General features: G+C 53.4%; 1 protein-coding gene across 1 annotated transcript; it reads right to left on the minus strand.

Moving 5' to 3' along the window:
* Window positions 1-446: 446 nt before the first annotated feature.
* Window positions 447-13,313, minus strand: plcb3 (phospholipase C, beta 3 (phosphatidylinositol-specific); the record flags this gene model as incomplete). Its single annotated transcript, XM_062456060.1, is given in 27 exon segments — window positions 447-556; window positions 645-754; window positions 1,325-1,360; window positions 1,594-1,724; window positions 1,991-2,058; window positions 2,061-2,075; window positions 2,631-2,735; window positions 2,968-3,067; window positions 3,319-3,480; window positions 3,587-3,741; window positions 3,995-4,119; window positions 5,094-5,178; window positions 5,311-5,407; window positions 5,507-5,580; window positions 5,692-5,793; window positions 5,909-6,056; window positions 8,577-8,661; window positions 8,759-8,841; window positions 8,955-9,112; window positions 9,376-9,522; window positions 9,744-9,910; window positions 10,437-10,537; window positions 11,100-11,172; window positions 11,930-11,983; window positions 12,164-12,243; window positions 12,500-12,637; window positions 13,245-13,313. Coding segments are annotated over 27 exon segments (2,685 nt in total), but the record flags the coding sequence as incomplete, so codon positions are not given.
* Window positions 13,314-14,891: the final 1,578 nt, after the last annotated feature.

Below are 14,891 nucleotides of genomic sequence, written 5' to 3' on the forward strand. Positions count from 1 at the left end.
CCCCCCTCCCTCCTCTCTCCCCCCCTCCTCCCTCCCTCCCTCCCTCCTCCCTCCCTCCTCCCTCCTCCTCCTCTCCCCCCCTCTCCCCCCTCCCCCCTCCCTCCTCCCTCCTCCCCCCTCCTCCCTCCCTCCCTCCTCCCTCCTCTCCCTCCTCTCCTCCTCTCTCCCCCTCTCCCTCCTCCCCCCCTCCCTCCTCCTCCCCCCTCCTCCCTCCTCTCCCTCCTCCCCCCCCTCCTCTCCCCCTCCTCCCTCCCTCTCTCCCCCCCTCCTCTCCTCCTCCCCCCTCCTCCCTCCCTCCTCCCTCCCCCCCTCCTCTCCTCCTCTCCCCCTCCCTCCCTCCTCCTCCCCCCTCCTCCTCCTCTCCCCCTCCTCCCTCTCCGTCCTCTCCTCCCTCTCCCTCCTCTCCCTCCTCCCTCCCTCCTCTCCCCCTCTCCCCCCCTCCTTACTTCTTCTTCATGCTTAGTTTGAGGGTCTTCTCCATCTTGCTGCGTCGTCTCTGCGTGTCAGACTGCAGCTGGTGACACCGAGTCCTCTGCTCCTTACCAAGAGACCACACCTGCACACACACATCACACACACACGATGAGAGGTGATATCTTTAAGACAGAGAGAGGTGTGTGTGAGTGTGTGGTCTCTCGCTCCACCTTCTTCAGGTGTTTCTTTCTCAGCTCCTTGAAGTCCTTCTGCTGTTTCTTCAACAGCTTCAGATACGACTTCTGCTCCTGGAGCTCTGCTACAGAGAGAACATGCAGGTCTGAGGGAGAGAGGGGGAGAGAGAGAGGTAGAGAGAGGTAGAGAGAGAGAGAGAGGCTAGAGAGAGAGAGAGGTAGAGAGAGAGAGAGAGAGGTAGAGAGAAAGAGAGAAAGAGAGGGAGAGAAAGAGAGAGAGGTGGAGAGAAAGAGAGAGAGAGGTAGAGAGAGAGGGAGAGAAAGAGAGAGAGAGGTAGAGAGAGAGAGAGGTAGAGAGAGAGAGAGAGAGAGAGAGAGAGAGAGAGAGAGAGAGAGAGAGAGAGAGAGAGGTGGAGAAAGAGAGAGAGAGGTAGAGAGAGAGAGGTAGAGAGAGAGAGAGAGAGAGAGGTAGAGAGAGAGAGAGAGAGAGAGAGGTAGAGAGAGAGAGGTAGAGAGAGAGAGAGAGAGAGAGAGAGGTAGAGAGAGAGGTAGAGAGAGAGAGGTAGAGAGAGAGAGAGAGAGAGGTAGAGAGAGAGAGAGGTAGAAATAGGATAAAAGGTTATTCCTCCAGCCACAGGGGGCGATAGAGAGCTCAGGTGAGCGTTGAAGCAGGTTGGAGATGAGGAAGCCCAGTGCTAAATGGGACCTTGTCTTACCTGCCAGCACTGTGGATATGAGGTCCTCTTTCTGGCCTGGAACACACACACACACACAGGCAAATACACACACACACACACACACACAGGCAAATACACACACGAACGCACGCACACGAGTGGAAACACACACTGTCAATGAACACTGAGGCTGAAATGTGCGAAGTTCACACACGACACAGAAGCTTTGATGGATTTGACAAATCCAGACAATTAGATACATTTGCATGTGTGTGTGAGTGAGTGTGTGAGTGAGTGTGTGTGTGTACCTGGCGGAGGTAAGTTCATGTTGTCGTAGATGTCGTTGAGGGGCGGGGGGCACGAGGATGGGGGAAGCCAGCCGAGCAGGGTCCTCCCCCTCCCCCTCCCTCACCCCCACCTTGGGCTGGTTAGGGACCCGCTGGAGGGGGAGGGAGGGGGAGGGAGGGAGGGGGAGGGAGGGGGAGGGGGAGGGAGGGAGGAGGGAGGGAGGGAGGGGGAGGAGGGAGGGAGTGGAGGGAGGGAGGAGAGAGAGGGAGGTTAGAGAGGAAGGAATTATAAAACTAAATAGGTAGATCACAAGATCACCATTTATAAATTCACGCTCACATACCTAAACAGACATACACACACACGCACACAGGCATGCACACACACGCACACAGGCACACACAGACACACAGGCACCTCGCTGTTGTCCTCCATAAGGGCAGACAGCTGTCGGTCTCTCAGGTCCACATGCTTTGTAGGTTTGTCAGCTTTTCAGCGTACTCTGAAACACAGGGGGGTTGTGGGTAATGTAGTGAAATTGTTTTTGTTCCAAGATATGTTTTAAACCTTTTAAAAACGTTTTTTTTTCCACACACGACACAACAAAAGATTTCACGTTTTGTAGACAAGAAAATATTCAACCTTGCGAAGGAAAAGAAAGTGAAACTTTCAATTTATGTTTTAAACCTCTTTAACCTTTTTTGGGAAAATATTTTTTCCAAACCTTTCTGGGGAAAATATTTTTTCAAATCTTTTTGGGGAAAATATCTTTTCAAAACCTTTTTTCTGTTAGAAGTTTGTTAAAAGTGTAGTCTTAGACTTTTGTTGTGGGTAATGTAGTCCTAGAGGGTTGTGTGGGGGTTGTAAGGGGGCTTGGTTCCTGCAGCCCTGGGGTATTGTGGGTAATGTAGTCCTAGAGGGTTGTGTGGGGGTTGTAAGGGGGCTTGGTCCTGCAGCCCTGGGGTGTTGTGGGTAATGTAGTCCTAGAGGGTTGTGTGGGGGTTGTAAGAGGGCTTGGTTCCTGCAGCCCTGGGTGTTGTGGGTAATGTAGTCCCACCCTGGTGCTCATTGGGGATGTAGTCCTGAGCCTCCGCGTACACCAGCACAGACGCCAGCAGCAGCGGCTGGTTCAGCTCGTTCTTCAGACAGATGTAGCGGTAACCTAGGAGACCAAGACACACACACACACACGTAAACTACTTCCTACTGTAGTACATTCCAGCAGATCCTAAATTGGGATTTCTCATGGTTCAGATGTCTGTGATTGTGCAATGGATCCCTGAATGTATATAGTGGATCTCTACATGATCCTTTGATGTAGTGTGTGTATATATGATCCCTGTATGTCGTGTGTATATATGATGATGTAGTGTACTGATCTCCAGGGTACTGACCGGGTCGTATAGCAGACACAGGGAGGATCCGGTGACCTATGAACTTTCCATTCTCCTCAAACACAGCGATCTTCAGAGAGGCCAGGGTTGGCAGCACTATCTACACACACACACACACACACACACAATGATAAGTTTCATTATACACTAAGTGCAAAGTAAATATTTCTGATTGTGTGTGTAGTGTGGTGCGTGTGTGTGTACAGTGTGTGTGTGTGTATATGGTGAGTGAGTGTGTGTGTACAGTGTGTGTGTGTATATGGTGAGTGAGTGTGTGTGTGTACAGTGTGTGTGTGTGTATATGGTGAGTGAGTGTGTGTGTGTGTGTACAGTGTGTGTGTGTTTTGTCACCTTGTTGAAGACAAACATGTCGTCGTCCCAGACTGGGTCTAGTGAGTTCCCATTGGACGGCCGCGTTCGATACTTCCTCTTTGTGTCGGCAGGAAGTCCAAATATGTCCACTTCCACGTACACGCCCACTTTCTTATCAGTCAGGAACTGCCCTGATACCACCTGGGGAGAGGGGGCGGGTTAAACACACACCCTCACTACACACACACTATATACACTATAAACAAGATACACAAACATACATATATGTACACACACACACACACACCTTGATCTTGACGGTGTTGGCCACGATGCCGTCCACTATGTTCTCGGTGAAGGGGTCGAAGTGCTTGTCTGTCCGCCTCATGAACTCTGGCTTCAGCAGGAAGCCGCAGCGCCCGTTATACTCAAACACGCCCATGTTCAACTGCATGGGCAGGTCTGGAGGGGGAGAGGAGGGGGGAGGGAGAGGGGGAGAGGGGAGGGAGAGGGGGAGAGGGGAGGGAAGGGAGGGGTACAAATTCAGTAAGTGAGGATGAAGGAGAAAAGATGACAGGAAAGGAGAGGCGGAAAGAGAGAGAGACAGAGAGAGAGAGAGAGAGAGAGAGAGAGAGAGAGAGAGAGAGAGAGAGAGAGAGAGAGAGAGAGAGAGAGAGAGAGAGAGAGAGGAAGAGGGACAGACAGACAGACCTACCGAGGGTCTGGAAGTTGAGCGCCACCATCTGGCAGCCTACGTTCCAGAAGAGCTGGGGCATGTAGTTGGAGCTGTCCACCCTGGTGCCCTTAGGGTAGATACGGCTTAGCTGCTTCTTGTTGTACCTGCACAGTCAGGTAAGGAGGAATACACTGCTGCACACTCCTCAGACACACACACACACTCCTCAGACACACATACACCCACTCCTCACACACACTCCTCACACACACACTCCTCAGACACACACTCCTCAGACACACACACTCCTCAGACACACACACACACTCCTCAGACACACACTCCTCACACACACACACACACACACACACACACACTCCTCACACACACACTCCTCACACACACACATTCCTCACACACACACACACACACACTCCTCACACACACACTCCTCACACACACACACTCCTCACACACACACACACACACTCCTCACACACACACACACACACACACTCCTCACACACTCCTCAGACACACACACACTCCTCACACACACACTCCTCACACACCGACTCCTCAGACACACACACACACACATACTCCTCACACACACACACACACATACTCCTCACACACACACTCCTCACACACACACTCCTCACACACACACACACTCCTCACACACACACTCCTCACACACACACTCCTCACACACACACTCCTCACACACACACACACACACTCCTCAGACACACACACACACACACACTCCTCACACACACACTCCTCACACACACACTCCTCAGACACACACACACACACACTCCTCACACACACACACTCCTCACACACACACGCCTCAGACACACACACACACACACTCCTCACACACACACTCCTCAGACACACACACACACTCCTCACACACACACTCCTCAGACACACACACACACACTCCTCACTCACACACTCCTCAGACACACACACACACTCTTCACACACACACTCCTCAGACACACACACACACTCCTCACACACACACTCCTCAGACACACACTCCTCAGACACACACACAGACTCCTCACACACACACACTCCTCAGACACACACACAGACACACAGTATTCAAGGATACTCCACAAACTCAATGGGGGAGCTCTTCAATGAGTCCATGCCTTTGGTTTCCACAAAGGAAGACATCTCAAAATACTTATCCCTCTCTGAGGAGAGAGAGAGGGGGAATAAGGAGAGGTGGAGATTAAGAGAGAGAGAACAGGTGAGGTTGTGTGAACCTGACCTAAACACACACACCTGCTTGTGTGTGAGTGACTGAGTGTGTGTGTGTTCCTTACTGGAGGCTACTTCAAAGGTCTTGAACTTGACAGGTTCTATGTAGTTGACCAGGGTGGACATCTCCTCTGTAGCCATCACCTCACTGCTGGCTGTACCCTGAGGGGTGGGGGGGGGAGAGGGAGGGAGGGGGGGTTGTAGTTCATGAATCAATCAAGCACTTCATCCTCCAGCCTGCAGGGGTGATAAGGAGCGTACCTCGTCAGAGTTTGGTTTCTTCAGATCAGTTACAGGTTCATCTTCTTCATCCTCCTCGCTCTCTCCCTCTCCTCCTGCACACACACACACACACACACACAATGACACACACACCCACACACGCAGTTAAGAAGATCCGTGTATCAGCCCAAAACGCCATCCCCCCAACCAGGAAGTGAACCCACCAATCGACTTGCGGGGTTCGCATTCCTTGACCAGCCCCTCAGGCAGCTTCTCCTCCCCATTGGACAGCGTCAGCCCCGCCTCCCCATCCGTCAAAGGGCAATCTGAAGCATGAGCCTACATGTTAGTGTGTGTGTGTAGGTGTGTAATGTGTAATGTGTGTATGTGTGTGTGAGAGACTGTGTGTGTGTGTGTGTGTGCGCAAGCGAGCGTGCGTACCGTTGCTAGGCGACGCCTGCTCCAGGGGGTCGGCGTGGCGGCGGATGCTGCCCCCGCTGGTCGGGCGGTGGTGGTGCTTCTTCTTGTTCTTGATCAAGATTTTCCCCAGAAGCTCCTGGGGGGACGGCAAGGGCTGGCCTGGGGTCAGCTAGGAGACAGACACAGTGGAACAGACAGACAGGGTTAGGGTTAAGGGCTGGCCTGGGGTCAGCTAGGAGACAGACACAGTGGAACAGACAGACAGGGTTAGGGTTAAGGGCTGGCCTGGGGTCAGCTAGGAGACAGACACAGTGGAACAGACAGACAGGGTTAGGGTTAAGGGCTGGCCTGGGGTCAGCTAAGAGACAGACACAGTGGAACAGACAGACAGGGTTAGGGTTAAGGGCTGGCCTGGGGTCAGCTAGGAGACAGACACAGTGGAACAGACAGACAGGGTTAGGGTTAAGGGCTGGCCTGGGGTCTGCTAGGAGACGGACACAGTGGAACAGACAGACAGGGTTAGGGTTAAGGGCTGGCCTGGGGTCTGCTAGGAGACGGACACAGTGGAACAGACAGACAGGGTTAGGGTTAAGGGCTGGCCTGGGGTCAGCTAGGAGACGGACACAGTGGAACAGACAGACAGGGTTAGGGTTAAGGGCTGGCCTGGGGTCAGCTAGGAGACAGACACAGTGGAACAGACAGACAGGGTTAAGGGCTGGCCTGGGGTCAGCTAGGAGACAGACACAGTGGAACAGACAGACAGGGTTAGGGTTAAGGGCTGGCCTGGGGTCAGCTAGGAGACAGACACAGTGGAACAGACAGACAGGGTTAGGGTTAAGGGCTGGCCTGGGGTCAGCTAGGAGACAGACACAGTGGAACAGACAGACAGGGTTAGGGTTAAGGGCTGGCCTGGGGTCAGCTAGGAGACAGACACAGTGGAACAGACAGACAGGGTTAGGGTTAAGGGCTGGCCTGGGGTCAGCTAGGAGACAGACACAGTGGAACAGACAGACAGGGTTAGGGTTAAGGGCTGGCCTGGGGTCAGCTAGGAGACAGACACAGTGGAACAGACAGACAGGGTTAGGGTTAAGGGCTGGCCTGGGGTCTGCTAGGAGACAGACACAGTGGAACAGACAGACAGGGTTAGGGTTAAGGGCTGGCCTGGGGTCAGCTAAGAGACGGACACAGTGGAACAGACAGACAGGGTTAGGGTTAAGGGCTGGCCTGGGGTCAGCTAGGAGACAGACACAGTGGAACAGACAGACAGGGTTAGGGTTAAGGGCTGGCCTGGGGTCTGCTAGGAGACGGACACAGTGGAACAGACAGACAGGGTTAGGGTTAAGGGCTGGCCTGGGGTCTGCTAGGAGACGGACACAGTGGAACAGACAGACAGGGTTAGGGTTAAGGGCTGGCCTGGGGTCAGCTAGGAGACAGACACAGTGGAACAGACAGACAGGGTTAGGGTTAAGGGCTGGCCTGGGGTCAGCTAGGAGACAGACACAGTGGAACAGACAGACAGGGTTAGGGTTAAGGGCTGGCCTGGGGTCAGCTAGGAGACAGACACAGTGGAACAGACAGACAGGGTTAGGGTTAAGGGCTGGCCTGGGGTCAGCTAGGAGACAGACACAGTGGAACAGACAGACAGGGTTAGGGTTAAGGGCTGGCCTGGGGTCAGCTAGGAGACAGACACAGTGGAACAGACAGACAGGGTTAGGGTTAAGGGCTGGCCTGGGGTCTGCTAGGAGACAGACACAGTGGAACAGACAGACAGGGTTAGGGTTAAGGGCTGGCCTGGGGTCAGCTAAGAGACGGACACAGTGGAACAGACAGACAGGGTTAGGGTTAAGGGCTGGCCTGGGGTCAGCTAGGAGACAGACACAGTGGAACAGACAGACAGGGTTAGGGTTAAGGGCTGGCCTGGGGTCTGCTAGGAGACGGACACAGTGGAACAGACAGACAGGGTTAGGGTTAAGGGCTGGCCTGGGGTCTGCTAGGAGACGGACACAGTGGAACAGACAGACAGGGTTAGGGTTAAGGGCTGGCCTGGGGTCAGCTAGGAGACGGACACAGTGGAACAGACAGACAGGGTTAGGGTTAAGGGCTGGCCTGGGGTCAGCTAGGAGACAGACACAGTGGAACAGACAGACAGGGTTAGGGTTAAGGGCTGGCCTGGGGTCAGCTAAGAGACAGACACAGTGGAACAGACAGACAGGGTTAGGGTTAAGGGCTGGCCTGGGGTCAGCTAGGAGACAGACACAGTGGAACAGACAGACAGGGTTAGGGTTAAGGGCTGGCCTGGGGTCAGCTAGGAGACAGACACAGTGGAACAGACAGACAGGGTTAGGGTTAAGGGCTGGCCTGGGGTCAGCTAGGAGACAGACACAGTGGAACAGACAGACAGGGTTAGGGTTAAGGGCTGGCCTGGGGTCAGCTAGGAGACAGACACAGTGGAACAGACAGACAGGGTTAGGGTTAAGGGCTGGCCTGGGGTCAGCTAGGAGACGGACACAGTGGAACAGACAGACAGGGTTAGGGTTAAGGGCTGGCCTGGGGTCTGCTAGGAGACAGACACAGTGGAACAGACAGACAGGGTTAGGGTTAAGGGCTGGCCTGGGGTCAGCTAGGAGACAGACACAGTGGAACAGACAGACAGGGTTAGGGTTAAGGGCTGGCCTGGGGTCAGACCTACCGGGTATTTCTCCAGAGGGTCGATGAGGAGGGCGTCTCCAAAGATGGTCTGACAGTACTCCGCCATCTTGGCCTGCTGCTTAGCTCTGAGGGAGAGAGGAATGCGTGTGAACCAATGTGTTTTGTGTAGTGTGTGTGTTGTGTGTGTAGTGTGTGTGTGCGCGCGTGTAGTGTGTGACTCACGAGTCGACGTGGTTCTCGAAGGACAGGATGAGGGGGTACTGGGAGGTCTTGAAGGCACTCTCAGCTATGGCCTCTATCACCTCCTGGAGGGAGGGAGGGAATGAGTCTGAGTTTCACCGACACTAACACACTGCACCAGGAAGTAAAGACAGGAAGTCAGGTGACAGAGACAAGAAGTGCCACGTGATTGGCTCACCTTGAAGGGTATCTCGGTGGTCATGGTGAAGCCGTGAGTTATGATTGGCTCCTCGTCCTGGGGGCGGCCCTTCCAGCAGTCCAGCTCAATGCAGCGACATCCGGTCAGCAGAACCTGCCGGTACATCTCCACCGACGACAACCCTGTTAGCTGGCCCACTGGAGCACACACACACACAGTCAGGTAGGTGTGTGTGTGTGTGTCAGGTGTGTACCTGTCAGGTACGTGTTGTGTGTGTGTGTGTCAGGTGTGTACCTGTCAGGTACGTGTTGTGTGTGTGTGTGTGTGTGTCAGGTGTGTACCTGTCAGGTACGTGTTCTGTGTGTGTGTGTGTGTGTGTGTACCTGTCAGGTAGGTGTTGTGTGTGTGTGTGTGTCAGGTGTGTACCTCTCAGGTACGTGTTGTGTGTGTGTGTGTGTACCTGTCAGGTACGTGTTGTGTGAGGAGTTGATGAAGTAGTGAGCCAGAGGCTGGTTCATGTCGTCTATGATGTCGAGTCTCTCAGGGGGGACTATGGTGTTCTCCTCCCCCCCCAGGAATCTGCTGAACCCCAGGAGACTGATCTGGTCTGGGGGGGAGGAGGAGGGGGGAGGAGGAGGGGGGAGGAGGAGGAGGGGGAAATAAAATACTCACCCTCGGAACAAAACTAATTATTTCTAAACACACACACACCTCCAGGTCTCAAACTTCCCTCCTCCCCCCTGTCCTCCCCTCCTCCTCCCCCCTCCTCCTCCTCCCCCCTCCTCCTCCTCCCTCCTCCTACTCCTCCTCCTCCTCCCCCCTGCTAACCTCTCTCCAGCTGGCTGGTGTTGGTCTCGTACTTCTCCATGAGCTGGCGGACCTGCTCCCTCTTCAGGGGCGGGTACAGAACCTCGTTCAGACGGGAGTCTCTCTGGCGCCGGTTGATGAAGTCAGTCAGACGCTCCAGAGACAGGAAGGGCTTCCCGTTAGATCCCCTGCAGGGGGGAGGGCAGGAGGAGAGGTGGGGGAGGAGGAGAGGGGGGGGGGAGGAGGAGAGGGGGGGGAGGAGGAGAGGGGGGGCAGGAGGAGAGGTGGGGGAGGAGGAGAGGGGGGGGAGGGGGGAGGAGAGGTGGGGGAGGAGGAGAGGGGGGGAGGAGGAGAGGGGGGGGAGGGGGGAGGAGAGGTGGGGGAGGAGGAGAGGGGGGGGAGGGGGGAGGAGGAGAGGGGGGGGAGGAGGAGAGGTGAGGGGAGGGGGAGAAAGGAGAGTGGGGGGAGGAGGAAAGGGGGGGGAGGGGGGGAGGAGGAGAGGTGAGGGAGGGGGGGGAAGGAGAGGGGGGGGCGAGGAGAGGGGGGGAGGAGGAGAGGTGGGGGGAGGGGGGGGAGGAGGAGATGGGGGGGAGGGGGAGAGAGGGAAGAGGGGTTTTGATATCCTATCGTGTCGGTAAACTTTGTAGTGATGAAGAGGAATAGTCTGTGTGTCTGTTAGAGGAGTGTGTGCGTGTGTGTGCGTGTGTCACTTACAGATCTACAAAGATGCGGTCTATTTCTGGTCGGTGACAGAGAGTGTTGATAAAGTTCTGGAACATCTCCCACGAGAAGTCATCTGGCTTAATGCCCTCTGTCTGCAGAAGGAAGGAAGGGTGGAGGGAGGGATGGAGCAAGACACCGAGAGAGATGTAAGAGGGAGAGATGGAGAGAGATGGAGAGAGATGGATAGAGGGAGAGATGGAGAGAGATGGATAGAGGGAGAGATGGAGAGAGATGGATAGAGGGAGAGATGGAGAGAGATGTAAGAGGGAGAGATGGAGAGAGATGTAAGAGGGAGAGATGGAGAGAGATGTAAGAGGGAGAGATGGAGAGAGATGGAGAGAGATGGATAGAGGGAGAGATGGAGAGAGATGGATAGAGGGAGACCATTATACATGAAGGTGATGATATTGATATTTAACTGCAGTACTGTGCTCTCACCAGTAGGTGGCGGGCTAGGACAACTACACATGCCTGAGATCCTGCTCAGAGACATGAACCAGGAGACCCACACTACACATGGGAGGGGATGATTGGTGGAAGGAATGGTGGAGGATCATTTGATTTGACTGATTAATAGGTATATTAACACATTCTCTTTGACCTAGACAGGCAGATAGACAGGCAGACAGGCAGACAGGCAGACAGACAGATTACCCGGTTGGACAGTAGACCACACTGCTCGAGGGCTGTCTCCACTCTCTTCTTGTCTGAGAACATCTTCAGAATACTGTCAAGAGAGGAGGGAGAGAGGAGGGAGAGAGAGGGAGGGAGGGAGGGAGGAGAGAGAGAGAGGGAGAGAGGGAGGGAGGGAAGGAGGGATGGGGGAGGGAGGGAGGGGGGAGGGATGGGGGAGGGAGGAGGGAGGGGGGAGGGAGGGATGGGGGAGGGAGGGAGGGAGGGGGAGGGATGGGGGAGGGAGGGAGGGAGGGGAGGAGGGAGGGATGGGGGAGGGAGGGATGGGGGAGGGAGGAGGGAGGGAGGGAGGGAGGGAGGGAGGGAGGGAGGGGGAGGGATGGGGGAGGGAGGGGGAGGGTCAGGCGGAGAAAGTGAAAGAGACAAAGAAGGAAGAGAAAGAAGAAGTATCACAATTCTGTCTGTGTGTGTGTGTACAATATGTGTGAGAGTACAGTGTGTGTCTGTGTACAATATGTGTGAGAGTACAGTGTGTGTCTGTGTACAATATGTGTGAGTGTACAGTGTGTGTCTGTGTACAATATGTGTGAGTGTACAGTGTGTGTCTGTGTACAATATGTGTGAGAGTACAGTGTGTGTCTGTGTACAATATGTGTGAGAGTACAGTGTGTGTCTGTGTACAATATGTGTGAGTGTACAGTGTGTGTCTGTGTACAATATGTGTGAGAGTACAGTGTGTGTAAGTGTGTGTGTGTGTGAGAGTACAGTATGTGTAAGTGTGTGTGTGTGTGTGTGTGTGTGTGTGTGTACAGTACGTGTGAGAGTACAATGTGTAAGTGTGTGTGTCTTACTTCTTCACTGGGATCCTTCCATCAGGATTGAGCTGCAGTTTTAGTTTAGTGTACCTGAGAGAGAGAGAGAGAGAGAGAGAGAGAGAGAGAGAGAGAGAGAGAGAGAGAGAGAGAGGGAGAGAGAGAGGAAGAGAGAGAGAGAGACACACACTGTATCAATATACAATCAGGGAGAACAGACAACCAAACACACACACACACACACACACACACACACACAGGGTCACTACTTACGCTTTCAGTAAGAAGGAATTACGTGGTGCATTCTGGGAGAGAATATTAGTTGCCAGCTTAAACAGCTCCTCTGTCCATATCTAGAAAACACGCACGCACGCACACACACACACACACACACACTAGTATAAATATAATAAAAAAAGGCAATCAGGGCAAGAGAACTGGAGGGTGAAAGTAAACAGATGGATGGATAAAAATGAGAGAGACAGTGAGAGGAGAGAAAAGGAAGGGGAGAGATGGAGAGAGAGAGAGAGAGAGAGAGAGAGAGAGAGAGAGAGAGGGGGATGGAGAGAGAGAGACAAGGAGAGATGGAGGGATGGTTTCCATGGTGACCTTTGCTATATCTTCCTGCATGGCCTGGAAGTTGAGGAAGGAGATGTTGACCAGGTCGTTGCCGTGGACGACAGTCACCAGCTTCAACTCCACGCCCCCCACTTTACCGAAGCCCAGCACCTCACGCACCCTCAGGTCCTGCACACACACACACACACACAGGAGAGAGTAACAGGATTCATGAGGCTCATATCAGTCTTGTCTGATTGAGAAAACAAGGAGGACCTCTATCTCCCCACACACGCACGCACGCACACACACACACACACACTCACTGTTGAAACTTCCGTCAGGACGTGACTGAAGGGATATTGATCCATTTTTCACACCCTTGTGTGTGTGTAAGATTGTAAGTGTGTGTAAGAGCTGGTCTGGGGTCAGCTGTGTGTGTGTCTCCTGGGTGGGGTTAGGGTTAGGCTGTGGGAGCACCAGCTCGTCTGACCCTGGATCAGCTCTTACACACCCCAGCGCTCTGCCTTGCTCAATCACTTCCTCTGCTGCCACAGGGCTGACATCACTTCCTGTGTCAGGCGTACCATCTGTGAGCTTTCAGACCTCAACACTGATGTTCCGCACGCACGCACGCACGCACGCCCACACACACACACACAGCTTGTGGTGTCAGGTCTACACTAGAGTGATGACTGTTGTTGGAGCTGTCTCCAACAGCAGATGGTGACATGCTCTCTCTCTCTCTCTCACACACACACACACACACACACACACACACACACACAGTACCTACCTTTGGAATTTTGGCAAACTTTCCTGTTCTGGTGTCTCTAATGGTACTGATGTCAAGAATCTCAACTTCCTGGAGAGATGGACACAGAGATAGAGAGAGTGAGGAGAGAGAGAGACAGAGAGAGAGAGAGAGAGAGAGAGAGGGGGAAGTATAAAGCCAGATCAGATCAGTGTTTAAAAGGACACCTGAGTGTAAAAGCCTGGATGAGGTTTTTCCATCTCTCCGTCTCCGTCTCCGTCTGCTCGTCATGTTCCTCCTTAACATGTAAACACTCTCAAAGCTTCAGACAGCCACACACACGTACACACACACAGTCATACACACACACACAGTCATACACACACACAGTCATACACACACACACAGTCATACACACACACAAGCAGTCATACACACACACACACACACACACAAGCACACACACGCAATCATACACACACAAGCACACACACGCACAGTCATACACACACACAGTCATACACACACAAGCACACACACGCACAGTCATACACACACACAGTCATACACACACAAGCACACACACACACACAGTCATACACACACACAGTCATACACACACAAGCACACACACGCACAGTCATACACACACACAGTCATACACACACAAGCACACACACACACAGGAGGTATAGGATAAATAGGGAGTACAGGATGGAGGGAGGGTGGAATGGAGGGAGGTGATGTGTGCTCGTAAAGCCAGTCATAAACACACAGGGGGGGAAGGAGGGAGAAAGAGGGAGGAAAGGGGGAGGGGGGAGGAAAGGGGGAGGGGGGAGGAAAGGGGGAGGACTGTAAATATTTGTGCTGTCAGGGAGAAGAAGAACAGTCTCTTCCTCCGTCCATCCCTTTTGTCTTCTACTGTCCTCCACCTCTCTTTCCCCCTCTCTTTCCCTCCCCTGCTTCTCTCTCTTTCTCTCTCTCTCCATCCCTCCCCCCCTCTCTATTCCTACCTTTAACATGCTGTTGTTAGACTGACAGCCCTCATGGGATAGGCTGGACAGTTAAAGGTCAAAGCTATTTGGACCAATGAGGCTTGAATCAGCAGATTCTGGTCCAGATGCTTTTCTCTGATTGGCCAGAAGGGAATAGAACTTCTTAGGGGGAAACGCTACTGGGTCTGTAGGACACACACACACACACACACACACAGTCTCTCTCCCAGAGGCCATGGTTTCATTCCGCCATCGCCATGACGACTCCCTTGAGACCATGGTAACACACTTGCTATCCCGTACTACACTCAGCTAAGAGTCCTGAGATTGTGTGTGTGTGTGTGTGTGTGTGTGTGAGAGAGAGAAGGCAGCTTGTGTGTGTTTATCTGTGCATGTGGGTAAGGAGCATGTCTGTGTAAGTACTGTAGTGTGTGTTTGTTTACATCTTTGTGTGTGTGTCTGTGTGTATATCTATATGTGTGTGTATGTGTTTGTGTCTGTGTGCGTCTGCGTGTGTTTGTGTCTGTGTTTATAAATATGTTTGTGTGTGTGTGTGTGAGAGTGTGTCTGTGTGTGTGTGTGTGCATGTGTGTGTGTGTGTGCGTGTGTGTGTGTGCGTGCAGACAGAGGCATGTCCTGTTGCGTCTGCATGCCCCGGCTTGTGAAACATCCTCCTGATCGTATTCAGTAACAT

The sequence above is a fragment of the Osmerus eperlanus genome, unplaced genomic scaffold, assembly GCF_963692335.1.
Source record: "Osmerus eperlanus unplaced genomic scaffold, fOsmEpe2.1 SCAFFOLD_724, whole genome shotgun sequence".
Lineage (NCBI taxonomy): Eukaryota > Metazoa > Chordata > Actinopteri > Osmeriformes > Osmeridae > Osmerus > Osmerus eperlanus.